Genomic DNA, 20,624 nt, shown 5'->3' with positions numbered 1-20,624 from the left:
GGACAGAGCCCTGACTCAGCAAGTGAGCAATGGGAACAAAAGCCATCGCTGGAGCTCCAGTGGAGAGGTGTCAGCAGCATTGGCTTGGGCTGGGAGGGAAAGGTCGGGTTGTCCCCCTCAGAGATCATCCATGAAGAAGGCAAGAGGAGGGACGAGGCTGCCTTGATCCCCTCCCAGGGACCCCTGCCTGGAATGAGCAGCAGACCAAGAGTCCAAAAACCTCATCTTTCCTGGCTGTGTGACCTGGGGGATGTCCTTCCCCCTATTTCTGCCTGTAAAACGGACAAGAGTACACTACACTGCAGGGCTGTTGTCAGGTTATGTAGCATGACTGGCACAGAGGAAACATTCAACAAATGCCTGTATGTTTTCCCTTCCCTGGTCCCTTCATCTTCCCAAGGGGAGCGGGGGCAATCACGGTAGGCTTCCTGGTAGAGGTGGCATTGAAACTAAGCTCCAAAGGGTGAGGAGGATTTGTACAAAATGAGAGGAAGGCAATGGTGCATAGGTGGGGACTTGGAGCTGGTGACCTGAAGGGGTTAGAGTTCGGGGACCCTGAAGGGGAGCAGAGGGATGCAGGCACAAAACGTGGCTGGGCCAGGGTCTCTGGGGCCCACAAAGCCCAGAGAGGGGAACAGATGGCTCTGTGGGCATATTAAAGGAGCTGGTGGGTGTGAACATGCTTTGAAAACTGCAGCAACTCGGCCAAATATCCAGAGTTTATAGAATTTGCTTTGTGCACCTTTTCCCCCTACACCCACCCTCTGAGTTGGCCGAAGAGGGGCCTCTCACGGGGAGGAAAGAGCCTGGCTGGAAGTCAGATCACTCTGGTGACCTGGAGGGTGTCTGATGTCAGCTCACAGCTTGTAAAATATCATTCCCTCCTGGGTGGGTCAAGACAACCCTATCGAATGCATAATTTTGACTTAAAAGGTCTCCATGAAGATTAAAGGCTATGAATGCAGCCTCTGCAGCTAGACCACCCGTATTTATGTCCCCCTCTTGCTGGCTGGGTAACCTCGAGCAAGTTACTTCATCTCTCGGAGCCTCCATTTCCTCATGCGTAAAATGGGTATGATGAGGAAAACCGGGTTTAGCCTGAGAGAGAGGGGTATTGGGAGGGTAAATGTGAATTACACAGGAACAGAACTTGCTGTTCCAGAACTGCCCCTGGAAAATAACATCCATTCTGTGTCTCCACTATCACTGGCATCATCACTGCTAATTAAAAAAAAAAAAAAGATTACCATGGACACATCTGCACTCTCATGTTTATTGCGGCATGATTCACAATAGCCAAGGTATGAAAACAACCTAAGTATCCATCAATGGATAAATGGCTAAAAGAGACATGGTACACACATACAATGGAAAATTACTCAGCCATGAGAAAGGAAATCCTGCCATTTGCAACAACGTGGATGGACCTCGAGGGCATTATGCTAAGTAAAATAAGTCAACAGAGAAAGACAAACACCGTCTGATCTCATGGACATATGGAATCTTCAAAAGACAAACTCAGAGAAGTGAGGAGTAAAATGGTAGCTGCCAGGGGCTGGGCGCTGGGCAAACGGGGAGACGGTGCTCAAAGGGCAGAAACTTCCAGTTATAAGATTAATGCGTTTGGAAACCCAACATACAGCATGGTGATTATAGATAGCTAAGAACATTGTATCATATGCTTGAATGTTGCTAGGAGAGTAGATCTTACCCTGTTCTCCCCAGAAAAAAAATAAACGGTAACTATGTGACCAGATGGAAGTGGCGATCATTCTGCAGGTTATAAATACATTAAAATGACCTACCAGGCACACCTCACACTTAGACTATATGGTTAGTTATGTTTCAGTGAAATGGAGGAAAATGATTATTATGAAATGCCTACATGTATAAAAGCAAGAGAGCATCATTTTTAAGAGCCTGGGTTCAGGAGTTTAAAAGAAAAGTGACTCCCAATTCCATGTTGCAGTTGAGGAAGTGGGCTGAGAGTGGGGAAGGGGATCTGCCTCAGTTTTCTCATCTGCAAAGACAATTCATCCCCGAACCCCTGCTGTCGTAATGAGGATTACAGAAGCTGAGCCAGTCAAAAGCTCAGAGTGGAGCCACCCAGCCCGGGAGACAGGGCTGTCCCCCACCTCGGGGGCGGGGGGAGGGGCACCGTTTGGCTGGTAGCCCATTGCCTCAGGGGGCATGGAACCGCCCCAGACGTCTTGGCCTTGAAACCCAGACCTGTGGGTGGCCCCTCACCACAGGCATCTTGGTCCCTGCTCCAGTGGCTGTCCCATCCTGCGGTTGCTGGCCCCGTCCCAGGCCTTGGCCCAGGATGAAAGGCTGAAGGGGAGGCTTGAGAAGTGAGGGGGTGCGTCATGGGGGTGGAGGAGCAGAAGGCAGAGCTGGCCCCAGGCCACGGTGATCTCAAGGTGGGGCTGGGCTCCATGGACTCTGCCCCCCGCCCCCGCCCCACAGAAGAAGCAAGGACCTTAGCAGAATCCTTATCACCACCACCACCACCAGTTGGGGCTCTGGGGTCAGCCTGCAGGCCAGCCTGGCCCAGGAGCACCCCTGAGTCCCCCCAGCCCTGGCTCTACTGCAAGTTCACCCTGCATGACCTTGTTGAGGTCATTTGTTCTGCCAGGGCCTCAGTTTCTCCATTTGTGAAATGAGGGGACTGGATCACATGACTTCTGGCATTTGTTCCATGGTTCTGATCCTATTTGATGTCCATCTCTGTCTGTCTGTCTGTCCGTCTCCCCTCTGCATTTCCATCTCCATCATCTCTCTTATCCTGTCACTCTGCCTCCTGAGTTCTCTCTCCCACCCCAGTTCCCCCAGCTGCCCTGTGCCTCGCTTTCCATCGAGCTCCCTTCAAGTGACCACCTAGTCCTTCCAGACTGGTTAAGGACATGTCCTGTGCCAGGACCTAGCTGGTGCCAGAGCCGCATGGTAACAAGAAATGCTGGCCCGGGGGCTTCCCAGATGCAGCTCTGAGGCAGGCAGTCATATTCTTGGCCACCAGCTCCGTCCTTGGCGTCAGGTAATGGTGGGAGGGGCTACAAGCAGGTCAGGAAAGTGTATGTGTTTGGGGGGTGGGGGGGGCAAATGTGGGCAGAGGAACAGGACATGGGCCTTGAATGTTCAGCCCACCTGGGCACAGAGGGATTCCCTGTCCCCCATCCCTCCCACTAGAGCTAAAAGCAGGAAGTCAGGCCAGCCACAAGAGCGTGAGGACAAAATATAGAGGCACCTGAACCCTCCTGCCTGGGTTCCTGGCTCTGACCTCTCTGTACCCGGTTTTGCTCATCTGCCAAATGCGTATAAGGAAAGGACCAAATAAGGGGGGGGGGGTTGTCCTGGGAATTGACCCAGCTGGCGAGGGTAATGTATTTGGAGCTGCTCGTGGTCCCTTTCTTTGCCATATCCCATAGGGACACCTGTGCCACTTGTAACTGCAGATGCGGAGGTCTCTTTCGGTAGAGACTTGCCAAAAGCCACACAGCGCACAGCGGCTGGGCCTGGAATCAAACCTGGATCTCCTACCTTCGGAGGGTTCCCCCTTTCCCTGACCCCATGGGCCCATCCCCGGTCAGGGTTTGAGAGCATAACGTCAGGATAGGGGCCAGGCAGAGGCCAGGCGAGGTGGCTGCTGGCCAGGGTTTCTGCTGTGCATGCTGGGCCCACAATGGAAAGTGCTGCTCTCTGCAATAACCTGGCTGGGTTGGGGCTTGGGGGGCCCCTACTCCCTGCCTGGGGCCTGCTGAGCCAGCTCCCCTTTTGTGCCACAGACCACAGGGTTTGGTGTCTGCCAGACTATAAAATGGGGGGTCGGCCCCTAGTCACCCAATGCACCAGCCTGCCCGCCTGCCTGTCCTCCAGCAGGAAGTAGCAGGTCCCCAGGTAAGAGGGGACCCACTGCTGTAAGAGCCCCGGGGGAGGGGAGAGGAGAGGGGAGGCAGAGACATCAGAGACAGAAGGGAGTCAGAGAGACAGGTTATCAGGAGAAAGGCAGACAGAGAAGAAAAGATAAAAATAGAGACAGGCAGAGGGAGGAAGGGAGGAAAAGAGAGAGAAGAAAGATAAAGAACAGAGAGAGAGAGAGATGCAGAGGTACTGGGAGGTACTGGGAGGCAGAAGGGTAGGCACAGAGAGAAGTAGACAGAAATAAAGGCAGGGAGGGAGTTCCCCAGTGGAGCAGTAGGTTAAGGATCCAGTGTTGTCACTGTAGCAGCTCAGGTCGCTGTGATGGCTCTGGTTCAATCCCTGGCCTGGGAACTTTCATAGGCCTAGGTGTGGCACACCCCCCTCAAAAAAAAAAAAGAAAGAAAGGCGGGGGCGGAGGGGGGGGAGAGAAATGAGGAGGGGATGTTGAGAGAGAGAGGATATTGATGGAATTAACCGCATCTCCAGGAAGGAACCCAGCTACCCACCCAGGGGAACGTTGAGTCACAGACTGACTTCCAGGGATGTGGGATAAGTAAGAGCCTGGAAGCCACGGATGTGGCCCAGATGTCTGGCCTGCCCATGGTGGGCAAGGCAACCCAGGGTCACAACAGCCTTTGTCAGGGCAGGGATCTGCTTGCCCCAAGCAGCTCTTCCTAACAGAAAGTGTTCTGGAATCTGCTGCCAGAGGGTCTTGGACTCCCTGGTAACTGTCTCCAAAATTAAAGAGGACGTTTTTCCCCTTGGGACCAGGACAAGGAGTTCTTCCAACACTCAAAGTGTCCATGACTCCAAGATAACAAGGAGCCACTGGAATTGACCAAAGCCCTCTCCACCCAACGCCTACACAGCCACATCCCTCCTTTTAGAACCCGGACCCACACTAAACTGTCCTCCTTTCCACCCCAGTCCCAGGCCTGTGTCTGCCCACCCCCCACCCTACTCATCCCCAGACAGTGCCAGAGGTGGCAGTTTAACCAGGATGGGAGAGAGGAACGTACATTCATTCAATCTCTTGAACAAATGTTAGTTGAGCATCTCCATGTGCCCAGTGCTGAGCCAGGTGCTGGAGATGGAAGGATGAATAAGTCAGAATAAGGATCTGGCAAAGCCTGGTTGCTGGGTTTGTCTGCTTGAGTTGAAATAGGAGTCCTGCAGAGTCCCCGTTGCACTGCCACTGTGGCAGTAACAAACCCGACTAGTATCCATGAGGACTCAGGTTTCAAGCCCTGGCTTTGCTCAGGGATCCTGCATTCCTGTGAGCTGCTGTAGGTCATACACACGGCTCAGATCTCGTGTTACTATGGCCATGGTGTAGGCCGGCAGCTACAGCTCTGAAGCCTGGGAACTTCCATATGCTGCCAGTGCAGCTCTTAAAAAAAAAGAAAGAAAGAAAGAAAGAAAAGAAGAAAAAAAAAAGAAAGAAAAGAAGAAAAAAAAAAAATAGAAAGACATTGGAGTCCTACCACTTAGGAGCTGTGTGGACTTGGGCAGGTCACCTCCCCTCTCTGAGCCTCAGGTTGCTCAGAGGAGATAATCTAGCTGCTCCTTCATGAGTTCATGGTGAGGGACAGATGCATTTGTTCATGAATGTGGACTCTCCCAAATGGTGCTTCTTGTTATGAATCTGCTGAGGCAAAATGAAGTTGCCCATTTATCACATACACAAGAAGTGTGATAAATGGTATGAAGCATGGAGAGTGACTCCAGGGGGCAAAGCAAAGACGTAGCAGGGGGACGCAAGGTAGAAGGGCGGACAGGGCTGATGGAAGCATGTCAAAGTCATTAGCCCGAAAGAAGGCATAACGCGGAAAGAGTGGTTCCCAGCCAGGAAACCCTTAACTATCGGGACAGAAAACCTCAAGGCTTTCGAAGAAGAGGGGACAAGAATTCAAAAAAGCCTGAATATACCGGGGGATGGGGGATGCGAGCCAGGAGGCAGCTTGAGGGTGCCGCCCCTGAGTGAACCCAGGCCGAAGGTTTCTTCACAGATTTTTGCAGGTGGGAACCATGTCTCAGCCTGCGGTCAAGGCCTCGGCCACAGCTGCGGTGAACCCAGGGCCTGATGGGAAGGGGAAGGGGGCCCCGCCCCCCGGACCAGCCCCGGGCTCCGGCCCCGCCCAGGCTCCAGCCCAGCCAATGCCCGCTGCCAAAGGGGACCTGCCTCCCGGGAGCTACAAGGTGCGGACCTGGGCCAGGGACTGGGCTCCACCCGCGTGCTTCCTCTCTCTCCTCCCTTTCCCTCCCCCTCTTCCCCGCCCTCTCCAGCCGGTCTGCCCACCCGGCTTGCACCTGCTGGGGAGTTTGTCAAGCAAGAAACAGGAGAAAAGAAAGCAAGAAAGCGGGCTGGTTTAGCAGTAGGTAATGCCTGTCCCGACAGGTTTTCTAAGGCAGAGGGACAGCCTCAGATGCTCCTGAAAGGTGTTCCCAGCGGTTGGTCAGGCTGAAAATGCGCCTGGAAAGCAAGGCATCCAGTCCCCTGGGATTGGGTTAGGTTGGGTTTCAACCTCGGGGACACAGAACTGGGTCATTGCACCACCCTTGGTTCATGACACGCTCGCGTGCGGTCCACACATGGCCAGCTTTTAATTATGTAGTCGTTTAACTAATGGGTTCATTTCTATTTAATTTTTAATAATACAACATGCACCTGCAAACCCACCACTTATATATGAAAAGCCAGGATTTGGTAAACATTCACTAAATCCAAAGTGCCTCCCACCCCCCAACTCTACCCCCACCCCCATCCCCACCACTCCACTCCCCACCCCACCCCGCCCCTGTGAGCCCATCACCCTCCTCCCCTACTGGAGGCAACTGCCATCCTCACGCCAGTCCATCGTTCCATCATCTGCTTGCTTGCTTTTTTGTGTACTCTGATGCAGTGTTCCTGTAAAGGTATGTGTTTATACTTTGTTTTTAACTTACTGAAATACACTGTATGTCATTGTTTTTCTTTTTACTCCCTATGAGATTTCTAATAGTCATTCATACCGTTGAGCACTGCTGTGGTCATTGGTTTGGGTCGCTGTGCGATGTTTCAAAGTGTGACCATCCCTCCTGATGCTCATCTGGGTGGGTGCTAGCTTTGCTGTGTTTCCGGGCACACCAAGGAGTTTCTCTTGGGCGGATAGGTGTAGGAGTGAAAAGCCTGGGTATGTGACCCTCCCTGCCTTTTACAGCTGGGAAACAGGCTCAGAGAAGGCCAGCACTTGGCTCTGTTCAAGTGAATGGCAAAATTTTCCCAACTTGGGACAAAAGGCGAGTAAAACCCAAAATTTGATGCTTAGTGAGAGGAGGGAGCGAGCCCATGTTTATACAGGGGCACCTGCTTCTGGCTTCCCCTATGGTTTGGTGGGTAGACTGGCACCAGCATCAGCTCTGTGGCAGGAAATGGACCTGGGAGATACAGAACTGGATCCAGCCCATTGGTCTTTTTTTGGAGGGGCCAAGTGAAGGGGAGAGGGGTGCATAGAGAGACCCAGCAGCAAAGCAGCACTGACTGTGTAGTATATTACTTGTGCTGCTGATGGGATGAGCCCAGTGAGGGCGGGCACTTGACCAAGCTCACCTGAGGAGATGGTATCAGGGAAGACTTCCTGGAGGAGGTGATGTCTGAACCTAGAACAAGGCAGAGGACATGAGCTCCAGGATGGGGCTGTGTGATGGAGCGGGCATTCCAGGCAGGAGGAACAGCATGGATAAAGGTCTGGAAGAAAGATCCATCAGTTCCTAAGGATGGTACAGATACGAAGTTCAGAAGTGGAGGGAAGGCAGGACAGGGTCATGTCATAGACCTTGGCTCATGGCAAGCTCCCATGTGATCTGGGCATAGCCTGCTTTTATCTACGTATAGGCTTAAAGCATATTTGGCATGGAGCCTCTCCAGTTTGGTGGTACTTCCCCCTCACTTTGCCCCCTCTGCATGGGGGCGTCTCTCCTGCAGCTGGTGGTCTTTGAGCAAGAGAACTTCCAGGGCCGGCGGGTGGAATTCTCCGGGGAGTGCTTGAACCTGGGAGACCGGGGCTTTGACCGAGTGCGCAGCATCATTGTCACCTCAGGACCGTGAGTATTGGGTGGAGAAGGGGGCATTACAAGGTCATGGTAAAATAATCATGACCAAACAACAGTAGCTGCCATTTACTGGCCACCTGCCCCACCCTGTGTCTGTCACTGTGCTAGCAGAGACACATGCAGTCATCTCTTGATATAATTCCATGGATGTTCAAGTTCCTTGTATAAGATTGTGCACGTAGTACAGCTGGACCTCTGTATCCATGGATGCTGAATCCATGGATAGGGGGGCCAACTGTACCTTCTTTCCAGTACTTGTTTCAAACCCAAGAGAAAAGAAAGAGAGGCATTATTCTCCTTCCCATTTTACAGGTGATGAAACTGAGGTTCAGAGAGGTGATTTGATTAGCATAAAGTCACGCCAACAGTAAATCATGATTCTAGGCTCCAGTGAAATGTTGTTTCTGCTATAGAAGGAGCCCCTCCTGTCACTCATGGCAGAAGGAGGCCAGAGAGCCAGGTTTCCATTAGGTGTCCCCTCTCCCGGGCTTCAAGCAGCCTTAAGGTAATAATAAGCATATGCTGAGTACCATTAGGTACCAGGCGCTAACTGAGGGCTTTACCTAGATGATTGCACAATGCCGTATGAGGGAGGGATTGTTCTTATTCCCCTTTGACAGAGGGGGAAACTGAGGCTCACAGGGGCTAAGTTCCTTGGGCAGAGTCCCTAATGGTCAGAGGCAGAGCCTGGGTCCAAGTCAGGTTGATCAGTTTCATCCACATGCTTTTATCACCATGCAGCACAGCGTGCCCCTTATTCTGGGCTTCTCTGGGCCTTAGTGACCCCCATATAAAGCAGGAATAATTGTCTTTTGGACATCGTGGCTGCACCAACTTCAACCCCTATGCCAGCCCCAGGACAAGACCCAGTGGGCTCCTTTCCTCCTGTTTCTCCAGCAAAACAGCCACCAAGGGTTGTGATCAGCCTGTTCGCCCAGCATCCTGGGCAGTACAAAGAACAGAGATGGACTTTGAGATAGACAGGCCTTTTTCAGTTCTGAGCCTCAGTTTCCTCATCTCTGAAATGGGCAGAGCGATGGTCCCCACTACCCTCCGCTAGATGATTCTAAGGTCTGGAGGAGATAATGCAGCATGGCCCTGGCAATTTGGGGCAGGGGTGGGCAAGCACGGCAGGGGGCTATGATGGTTATTGACCCTCCCTGTTGCTTTGCGAGTTGAGCCAAGTCACCCTGGGCCCTAGTAGGCTGGAAACCTCAGCCCCACCTTCAGACTCAGAGCCCAGCTGGGAACAGAAGCTGCAGGATGTGGCGAGTTTGGGTTTTCAGGCTTTTTTCGGTATCAGTGACTCAAACACAGAGTATTTCTCCTGGAACAAAGATGCAGCTGGTCTTTGGCGTGTGCTCTGGGGATGCGCCTGATGGAGAGAGGAAAGAGCTTGTGGTCCAGGGCCCTGGGTCTGTGTCAGCACCAGTAGGGCCGTGGGAGGAACAGTGATGGAAAAAGAGAAGGGAGAGTGAGGTGGGGGGGAGGGAGGAGAGGTCCCCCCTCACACCAGTGGGGAGGGGAGACCTCAACTGACATCCGACACCATCATGCGACTTTAGACCAGGGCCTCAACCCCCCTGCGCCTCAGTTTCCAGATCTATAAATTAAGATTCCTGCCCTTCCTCGCTCCTTGCTCCTCAGACTCAAATGAGATGAGAAAAGGCACTAAAGTCAATACTGTCAATTCCTCACTCAAATAACAGGTCTTCACAGGGCATTTTGACTTCTGAACAAGACAGTTTGGGGGGAGGGTGGGCAGCAGGGCAAGACCACATCCGTGTCTGTCTTTCTCTGAGCTCAGACCTCCACCAGCTTCCCTCCCTCTTTAATCACGAAAGATATTACTTATCCTGCTTTTTCTTTTAGACCCTCATAACCTCCTGACAGGGTAGATGCAATAGTTTCTTCTTCTTTTCTGAGGCTTGACAAGCTTAAGTGATGTACCCAAAGTCACGCAGAAAGAAAAAAAAAATGCTAAACCAGAATTAGAACTCAGGTCTGTCTGTTTCCAAAGTCCATATGCTCTTACTTCCTACATGGCACCATCTTCCCAGGCTCCCTTCCCATCCCCCCATCTATCTATCTATCTATCCATCCATTCATTCTCCATCTATTTATTCATCCTTCTGTTTACCCCTCCCTCCATCCATCATCAATACATTCATCCATAGATCCAGCCATGTACCCATCCATCCATCTACCCACCTACCCATCCATCCACCCACTTACCCATCCATCCATCCATTCATCCTTTTTTATCTACTCTAGACTAGGCAGGGCTCAGGCAGATTGAACTCTATTCTGGAAGAATAAGTCTGCGTCTTCAATTCTGTCGCTCCACTCTGGGCTGGCTTATTCCTTAGACAAGACCTGAGGCTCCTGGACCACATTCTGTTTCAGCCTGTGGTGGCAGCCCCTCCCCACCCACAATCTCCCATATCTTCTTCTGGATAGAGGAAGGTCCCAGGGAGATGATACTCTTGTCCGTGTCCCCAAGCCCTCTCTTGTTCCTTGAGAACCCCTAAACACAAAGAGAACAAAGTTCAAGGGGTCCATCCATCTTAGCCTTCTCATCTATGAAACGGGGATCGTCTTATCTTCCTCAGAATCCCTGGTCCCTCGACACAAGCTCACTTCCCATCCTCAGTCAGGCTGTACTGAGACAGCCCCCATTTGACCTCAAGCTTGTGATTAGTCCTTTTAGAGAACTGAGCACCTTCACTGAGTGATATACAATCACATTTAATTCTCACAGGTATCTGCGAGGTAAGTATTATGATCATTTCTCCTCCTGATTACTGCCCTCTGTATCCAGGCCAGTCTTTACCAAACCTGATTCAAGCACCTGTATCAATTTTCTCCTTGCCCTCATACCTCCAGGACTATTGTTTATTGAGTATATTTCATTTTAAATGACGCTTTGTGGAAGTTCCCATTGTGGCTCAGCAGAAACGAATCAGACTAGTATCCATGAGGATGTGGGTTTGATCCCTGGGATCACTCAGTGGGTTAAGGATCTGGTGTTGCCGTGAGCTGTGGTGTAGGTCACAGATGAGGCTTGGATGCTGTGTTGCTATGGCTGTGTCATAGGCTGGCAGCTGCAGCTCTGATTCGACCCCTAGCCTGGGAACCTCCATGTGCTGCAAGTGCTGCCCTAAAAAGCAAAAAAAAAAAAAAAAAAAAAAAAAAAAGACCCTTTATGACACCACTAAATATATATCAAAAGAACCCTTATACCACTTTTACAAATGGAAAGCTAATATCACATGCTCTAAGTAAAAGGTATCCATAAAAAGGTGCATATAGTGAGGGAGTTCCCTGGTGGCTCAGTGGGTTAAGGACCCAATGTCATTACTGCTGTGGTGCAGGTTTGATCCCGGGGCCAGGAACTTTTGCATGCTGCGGGCATGGCTAAAAGTTGCATGGAGTGAATACAAAGCAGTGCAATTATGCTGTTGCCTGCTCAAGGATCTGTGCTGATGGCCCGTTCCTCCTTTGCTACAAAGAGCAGTTAGTAAGTGTTAAAAGCATATTAGTACCCAACAAAGACTTTCTCCTAGCTGTAATCAGGGTTTTGTGTTTTGTTTTATTTTTTAATATCCTCTTATGTATTATTTCCCCCATGGTACTTAAATCGTATGCAGATCCTACATCTGGGGAAACATTTTGCTCGTATAGTTACACACATTATCTCATTTAATCCTGTACCAACTTCAAGAAAAACAAGGCATATTTTATGAGAAAGCTGAGGCTCAGAGAGGTGAAGCAACTTGCCTATGGTCACACAGCCAGCAAGTGGCATAGCCTAGGATCAAACCCACTGACCCTGGGGCTGCTTTGCAAGGGGGAGATCAGAAGGCAAGTGAGAGGAGGGGGCTTCTGATAATGATTACCCTCCTGACTCTCCCCACCGTTCCCCTCTCCGTCACATCCAGCTGGGTCGCCTTTGAGCAGTCCAACTTCCGGGGCGAGATGTTCATCCTGGAGAAGGGCGAGTACCCGCGATGGGACACATGGTCGAGCAGCTACCGCAGCGACCGGCTCATGTCCTTCCGGCCCATCAGGATGGTGAGTGACTCCTGGGCTGGGCCTGGGGGACTAGTGGGGCAGGCGGGACAAGTGTGAGGTTTGCGGGCCACAGAGCAAGGGAGTCAGATGAGCAAGAGAGAGAAAGAGGAAGTGGTGGACAGGGAGGCACAGTGGCCTCTGAGTTGCCCCAGGGCAGTAGCTCTTGTACTCATCAATTCATAAGGTGCCCCTAATACACTCTTCGTGTGCCCAGCCCAGCCGCTGGTAGGAGTTTAGGGCAAATGGAACACACCAAACCCAGGTTTTCCTTCTCTGCTACTGTCAAGAGTGTATTTAACCTCCCAGTGGTTGTCTCCTTTGATTCTCTTAGTGGAGTGTTTCTAATTCCTGAGGGCACATCAGACCACCCAGGGAGCTTTGAAAAATCTCCGTGTCCATCCAAAAACATCAAACATGCGGGTTGAAACTCATGTGATTGCTGAGAAGAGGGAGAGGGTAGAAAGGCACTATGAACTTCCCGATGATAAGACTAAATACTGGGAGTTCCCCTTGTGGCTCAGCAGGTTAAGAGCCCAACTAGTATCCATGAGCATGCAGGTTTGACCCCGGCCTTGCTCAGTGGGTTAAGGATCTGGCATTGCCATGAGCTGTGGTATAGGTCACTGACGTGGCTCGGATCTGGTGTTGCTGTGGCTGTGGCTGTGGTATAGGCCAGCAGGTACAGCTCTGACTTGACCCCTAGCCTGGGAACTTTCATATGCTGTGGGTGTGGCCCTGAAAAAGAAAAAAAGACTAAATACTGAATGAAACCCTTTATAATATTTAAGGTAAGCAGTATAACTTCAAGAAGAAGGTGGAGTTATGCCCAAGCCAATCAGTTTTTTCCACAATTAGATTGATTAAGACTCTTCCTGAACCAGCCACATCTTCATTCATCACTGTTGGTTTCTGAGGATAACCAACTCCTACCTTCAGGGATGGGAATTTTCATGAAGAATTTTCATGCATATCCATTTGAGGCTGGCAGTGGCCATAGCCAGCTGGTTTATCAAACTTATCTTAAAGTTTGTCATCAAAACTTATCTTAATGAATTATCCAATCCAGTCATTCCCAATGTTTTTCTCAGAGCTCGAGCCTGAATTATCCACCTTAATAATAGACCCTTTGCAAGAATTCTTAGATTTCTCTCTCCATCAGTGGTCCTTACAAGGCAATCTATGCCAACAGACCTTATTTGGGAGAGTGATCAGCTGGGATGTTTCCAGTAGCTTCTAGAGCTCTGCTGTCCAATACCATAGCCATATATAGCTAGTAAATGCTTAAATCTTGGCTAGCCTGAATAGAGATGTGTATATGCATGCCAGACTTTGAATACATAGTAAAAAAGAAAACTAAGAATATATAAATACCTTGGTAATATGGCTATATTGGCTACATATTAAAATTATCATCATTTAGACATACTTGCTTAAATTAAATATATTATTAGAGGAGTCCCGCTATGCAATGGGATCAACAGTGTTCCTCTGTAGCAGCAGAGACACAGTTTTGCTCCCCGGCCCACTGCAGTGGGTTAAGCATCCCCCGTTGCTGCAGCTATGGAGTAGGTTGCAGTCCCTAGCCCAGGAACTCCATATGCCATGGGGTGGCCCCCCAAAAAATATATATATGTAATATTATATGTATTATTAGAAGAAAATCTCAGAGTTCCCTGGTGGCTCAGCAGGTTAGGATCCAGCATTGTCACTGCTGTGGCTTGGGATCAAGGGTTGGATCCCTGGCTTAGGAATTTCCATATGCTGCAGGCACAGCACCCCCCCCCCACTAAAAGAAAAAAAAAATCCCTGTACCTGACCCCCACTCCAGACCAATTAAATCCACATCTCTGGGGCTGAGTCACAGACACTGATATCTTTTTCACACCTGCTAGTTGGTCTCTGCCTGGGTAGCCAAGGACTGAGAGCCGCCGGTATAATCCCTTCTCTCTGTCCCTGCCTGCTCACCATCCTCCCTTACCTGGTCACTTCCAACCCCCACTGCTGGCTTCCCTGACTCCTTTCCAGCTCTCTCTCCTGGGAAGCTAGAGGGATCTCACTCTACCATCCTGCACTTATAGCCATGCATTTGACTGCAGAGACTCTGTCGCATGCTCTGGGTGTGCAACTGTACTTGGGATAGAAAAGGTCCCTGCCCTTGTGGGAGGCAGCTATTGAAAACCTAATCACTGAAGCCGATTTATAATGGCAAATGCCCGTGGTACGTGGTACGTGTTACACGGCACCATGCAGCGTGCTAGGAAAGGGGACAAGGAAACTGGGGCTCTGATGTTGGGGAAGGGGTGGCTGTGGTTGGGGCAATCAGAGGAGATAGCTGCCAAAGGATGGGGATCCAGCAGCCTTGTGAACAGCCTTCCAGGGAGTAGTGATGCAAAGGCCCCAGAGCGAGGATAGACTGGACGTGGCCAAGGAATGAAAAAGGGGCTGGTGTGGCTGCAGCAGAGGGAGTGGAGGGGAGTGGAGAGCAAGGTGGGATGGAAGGAATGAAATGCCTCTTTGGGGAGTTCCCGTCGTGGCGCAGTGGTTAACGAATCCGACTAGGAACCATGAGGTTGCGGGTTCGATCCCTGCCCTTGCTCAGTAGGTTAACGATCCGGCGTTGCCGTGAGCTGTGGTGTAGGTTGCAGACGCGGCTCGGATCCTGCGTTGCTGTGGCTCTGGCGTAGGCTGGTGGCTACAGCTCCGATTCAACCCCTAGCCTGGGAACCTCCATATGCCGCGGGAGCGGCCCAAGAAATAGCAACAATAACAACAACAACAACAAAAAGACAAAAGACAAAAAAAAATTAAAAAAAAAAAAAAAGAAATGCCTCTTTGGAAAGTTCTGCCCCTCACTGGCTGTGTGACATTGATCAAGAATCTTGACCTCTCTGAGCCTTTGCCTCCTTGATCATCAGCATGAAAATAATGAATAATTTTTTTGGAGCACTTGGTGCTAGCCAGGCATTGCACTAAGTGCTCTGTATGGATTAACTCCAGGAAGTAGAGGCTGATATATCCTTTTTCCAGATGGGGAGGGCACTTCCAGGCAGGACAGCAACAATACTGGATGAGTCCCACGGTGGCCGTCCTGAGCAGACTCAGTTACCTCTGTCTCCACACTCAGGAGGCCCCGTTAAGTTACTTCTCTTTGCCCCAGTCACACTTCACAGTCCTGACCCACTGTCTCCTCCCCCAGGATGCCCAGGAACACAAGCTCTGCCTGTTTGAAGGTGCCAACTTCAAGGGCAACACCATGGAGATCCAGGAGGATGACGTGCCCAGTCTCTGGGTCTATGGCTTCTGTGACCGTGTGGGCAGCGTGAGGGTCTCCAGTGGAACGTAAGCATCCCTCTGCCAGGCTCTTACCCCCTGCTTTAGGCTCAGACGTCCAGGAAAGGCCCCGGCTCTTCCCAAATTATACCACTGCTATGTGACTGGGATCCCAGCAAGAGAGCTTCACTCCTCCGGGGTGTGGAGTTGTATGTTGAGGATTACATGTCAGTGTAAACACATGGAGCAATTGGTTCTAAAAAGAAGGAAGGTGGAGAGAATAGTGGTTGGAGGAATAATTAAGTACAGGGGGCAGAGTTGTTGCGGGCAGATGAGTCTGATGTGTTTAGGGAAGGCGAATATTAAGGAAATTGGAGCCCCTGGGGACAGGAGCAGGATGACATCAGAGAGGTGAGACGGGGTAGTGAAAGGGCCTTGACCCTGTGGAGGATGTGTTGTGGAACCTGGGTGAGCCACACACCCTCTCTGGGTCTCAGTCTTTCCATCTATACAGTGGGCACACCAGACTCCCTGATCTCAAAGGGCACTCTACTCTGAACTCTCAGGATTTGAAGCTTTCAAAACAGAGCCCCATGACCTCATGTCCATGAGAACACAGGAAAGGCCTGGACGCCCAAAGGAGGTCACTTTATCCATCCTCCTGCCTCCTAACACCCATTACAGACATCCCTGGTCCCCTGTGGGAAAACATAAGGCATCTTTCTCTCCACCCCTAGATGCAATATGGAGCTCCTGTAACACCCTCGGGGCTCTGGCCTTTTTCCTTTTTTTTTTTTTTTTTTTTTTTGGCTTTTTAGGGCCACAGCCATGGCATATGGAGGTTCCCAGGCTAGGGGTTGAATTGGAGCTGTAACTGCCAGCCTATGCCACAGCCACAGCAATGCAGGATCCGAGACGTGTTCAACCTACACCACAGCTCACAGCAATGCCAGATCCTTAACCCACTGAGTGAGGCCAGGGATGGAATCCACATTTTCATGGATACTTTCAGTTGGGTTTGTAACCCACAGAGCCACAATGGTAATTCCCCTCTAGCATTTTTCTTGCTCTTTTCTCCTTCCCTGAAATCTGATATCTCTGCATTTAAGCCACCTGAAATGCTAAACATTCTGAGCTGGGCTCTGTGCTGTTCACGGTGGGGAGGGAGAGATGAATAAGGCTTAGTTTCTGCTTCCAAGGGCCATATGCATCCAGCAGGGAGATGTAAATACACCTGTGAGGTGAAATCCAACAATAATCAGTAAGAGATGGTCCACACGGGAGGTCAGAAGGAAGGTTTCTGGGGGAGTTCCTGTCTTGGTGGCTCAGTGGAAACGAATCTGACTAGGATGCATGAGGACACAGGTTCAGTCTCTGACTCCACTCAGTGGGTTAAGGATCCTGCACTGCCATGAGCTTTGGTGTAGGTCACAGATCTGGCATTGCTATGGCTCAGATCTGGCGTTGCTATGGCTGTGGTGTAGGCTGACAGCTACAGCTCCAATTTGACCCCTAGCCTGGGAACCTCCATATGCTGCGAGTGTGGCCCTAAAAACCACACCAAAACACACACACACACACACACACACACACACACAAAACAACCAAACAAACAAACAAAAAACCCAAAAAAAACAAAAACAAAGAAAACCATTTTTTTGGAAACAAGGCTCCCCTTCTTCTCTGCCTCATTGCTAACCAGCCCCCAAGCTCTGTCTTCACTTCCTTTGATCCCAGTCTCTGAGCTCCGGGCCACCACTTTCAGTGGGATGTGTATTACTCTCCCTGCCATGCACAGGCGGTCTAATTAGGAAGTACTGTAGATGCAGGTTCCTATTTGGTTCCCCAAACACCCTCGTATGCCAGCTACCATGACCTCCCACTTTCTAGAGGAGAAAACTGAGGCCTGTTGGAGAGGTGAGATCACTGGCCAAAGCGAGTCAGAAGCCAGCTGGAAGAGGCAGAGCCAGGAGAGAGAAGGCCCCAGGTGACCCAAGCCCTCACAGGCGAGGGATGGAGAGCAGAAGGCAGGGATGCATGGAGAGCTGGCTGGTCCAGGTACAGGTCTGGGTACCAGGCAGTGAGGCTGGCCATCTCCATGCTGTCCTTCTTGCTTTCCTCCCAGCTGGGTCGGCTATCAGTATCCTGGCTACCGCGGGTACCAGTACCTCCTGGAACCTGGTGACTTCCGGCACTGGAACGACTGGGGGGCCTTCCAGCCCCAGATGCAGGCTGTGCGCCGTCTGCGTGACAGACAGTGGCACCGTGAAGGCTGCTTCCCCGTCCTGGCTGCTGAGCCCCCCAAGTGAGTTCGCACTCCGCTCTTCTCCCCACCCTTCCTCAGGCTCATCCTTGTGCAAATAAAAATTCCTGAAGCTAAAATGTCTCCTGGATCTGTGAACAGATGCGTCCCTCAATGTCCACCTCTCATTGCTGGCATGTGACTTCCCCCAGCCTTGATAATTATAATAATAAGAAAAAGAGCAGGAGTTCCCACTGTGGCACAAGATTGGTGGCTTCTTGGGAGAACTGGGATGCAGGTTCAATCCCTGGCTCAGCACAGTGTGTTAAGGATCCAGCATTGCAGCAACTGTGGCTTAGATCAAGACTGTGACTCAGATCTGATCCCTGGCCTGGGAGTTCCATATGCCTCATGGTGGTCAAAAAAGAAAAAAAAAAAGTAGCAAGCACCACTAAGTTCTTTATATTCTCTTAATACACCATTTTAGACTATTCCAGGCGGTTGGTATTATACAATTGTTCCTGTTTAACAGGGGAGGAAGTTGAGGCTCTGAGAGGGAAAGTGACTTGCCCAAGGTCACACAGCTATCAAGTTAAGATTTCTTTGGATCCAGGCAGTCTGGTTCCAGAGGCACACTTTTAAACAAATCTGTGTTTTTCTTTTTCTTTTTCTTTCTTTCTTTTTATTACTTGATGAATTTTATTACATTTATAGTTGTATAACAATCATCACAACCAAATTTTATAGCATTTCCATCCCAAACCCCAGCCCATCCCCCCACTCCCCAACCTGTCTCATTTGGAAACCACAAGTTTTCAAAGTCTGTGAGTCAGTGTCTGTTCTACAAAGTTCACTGTGTCCTTTTTTTAGATTCCACATGTAGGTGATAGCATATGATGTTGGTGTCTCACTGTCTGACTGACTTCACTTAGCATGATAATTTCTAGGTCCATCCATGTTGCTGCAAATGTTGTTATTTCTTTCCTTTTAGTAACTGAGTAATATTCCATCGTGTACATATATGTACCACATCTTCTTTATCCACTCCTCTGTCAATGGGCATCGTACATAGTGCTGCAATGAACATTGGAGTACATGTATCTTTTCAAGTCCTGTTTTTTTTCCGGATAGTTGCACAGGAGTGGGATTGCTGGATCAAATAGTAATTCTATTTTTAGTTTTCTGAGGAATCTCCATTCTGTTTTCCACAGTGGTTGCACCAATTTATATTCCCACCAACAGTGTCATAGGGTTCCCTTTTCTTCACACCCTTTTGCTTTTGCTTTTTAGGGCCACAGCGATGGCTTATGGAGTTTCCCAGGCTAGAGGTTGAATAGGAGCTGTAGGTGCCGGGCTACTCCACAGCCAGAGTAACGCAGGATCCAAGCTGCATTTGCAACCCACACCACAGTTCACGGCAATGCCAGATACTTAACCCACTGAGTAAGGCCAGGAATCAAACCCACGTCCTCATGGATACTAGCTGGGTTCTTAATCCACTGAGCCAAGATGGGAACTCAATCTGTTATTTCAAATTCTCTTCTTTTGTCTACCATGTTCCTGATGTTTTTGCCTGCTCTATTTACCATCTTTTCGGTTACTTACCTAATATTTTTCTTCAAATAGACAATACTGTGTGCGTAAACAGATTGATTTGTAAATGAAACTTTATAACACTATGGGATGTGGAAAATCAGCATCAGATGCCATAGATAGAAAGCCGTCACATAAGTAAATACAATTACAGAAGGCCAAGTATCGAATTCTCAGCAGACACCACTGCTGGCTCAGGGTTTTCAGGCTGCAGCCTGCTTACTCTTGAAGAAAATGAGTAGTTAGCAAGTGTCGGAGAGAGGGCTGAAAGACATGCTTGCCCAAACTGAGATGCTTCTCCCTGATTTAAACAAAGACTAAAAAGAGCATTATTTTCTTTTTTCTGATTTGATGTTATTTAATCCTGGGTCCAAGCTCATCTAGAATCATTGCTCCTACTACAAATAGCACATGCCCTTCTCTGGAAATCTGCACCGGGCAGTGTTGACTCCTGAATCAACAGGTGGCATTGATTGATGTTATTAACCATTAATCTATGCAGGAAGCCTATACAGGAAGGATACCTTCCTGGAGGAGGGGATATTTGAAGGGGGCCTTGGAGGATGGAGCAGGAGCTTGCTTGGTGGAGGATAAGCAAGATGACAGTCCAGGCAGAGCAAACAGCAGGAGCCCTGGTAGCACATCTGGCACCTTTGTGCAAACGATAAAAACATGCCTCTTCCTCAAGACATTTGACTGCCATCTGCCAGAACATTTTGGTATAAATCTGGGATGTCTGCAACATCAATGTGGTACCCTTGTGCTGTGCCCAACTTGCACAACTGTACTCGGCAGCCCTGGAGCACCATGGGCAAAGGCACAGAGGCTGAGAGAGCTTTTGGTGGGTCCAAGAGAAGCCAATTAGGGTGGGAGGAGTAGCTTGGTGGTTGTGTGGGCAGATGTCAGGGATGGGAAAGGAATGCTGAATGTGGTAGAAGAGAAAGCCGGAAAGAAAAGTGGGGCCTCATGACCTGCCCCTGCCCCCCAACTCTGTGGTTTTGCTGAGCTTCAAAGCTGAAGTACCACCTCACATAGAAGATCTTACCCTCTGGCACATGCATTTTCCCTCTTCCTCCCATCCTAGTTCGCCCACCTTCCACCCTTCAATGTGACCAGAACCTTATGTTAGAGGACTGGCTGTCTTGTCTTGGACAAGAAGATAGAATTCCTGGGTATGAATCAGGAAATATGGATGCTAACTCTGCTCTGCTATTCGAAGCTGCCAAGTGTTGGGCAGATCACTTCTATTCCCAGGGACTTAGTCTTCCCATCTGTAAAATGACAGCTCAGATGTCCATCCAGCCCTGAGATTCTGATGCTGGGATTCTAAAATTCCATGATTCTCCAAGATTCCATAATTTGTCTCTAAGCTCACACCATTCTTTGATTCCAAGGTCAAGCTGCAAAAATTCCTATCCTCAGTTCCTAAGATGTG

At 49.9% G+C, this 20,624-nt stretch overlaps 1 protein-coding gene across 2 annotated transcripts; it reads left to right on the top strand.

Moving 5' to 3' along the window:
• CRYBB1 (crystallin beta B1) lies at positions 5,947-17,736 on the top strand. 2 transcript variants are annotated; one of them, XM_013982998.2, is made up of 6 exons: positions 5,974-6,117; positions 6,822-6,834; positions 7,883-8,001; positions 11,952-12,084; positions 15,281-15,423; positions 17,480-17,736. In XM_013982998.2, exons 1-6 carry the CDS (start codon positions 6,002-6,004, stop codon positions 17,661-17,663), a joined length of 708 nt encoding a protein of 235 aa, XP_013838452.1. In that variant the 5' UTR covers positions 5,974-6,001; the 3' UTR covers positions 17,664-17,736.

Source organism: Sus scrofa, chromosome 14, assembly GCF_000003025.6.
Source record: "Sus scrofa isolate TJ Tabasco breed Duroc chromosome 14, Sscrofa11.1, whole genome shotgun sequence".
Lineage (NCBI taxonomy): Eukaryota > Metazoa > Chordata > Mammalia > Artiodactyla > Suidae > Sus > Sus scrofa.
The sequence above is the reverse complement of the archived record's forward strand: the minus strand, read 5'-3'. Positions and strand labels throughout refer to the sequence as shown.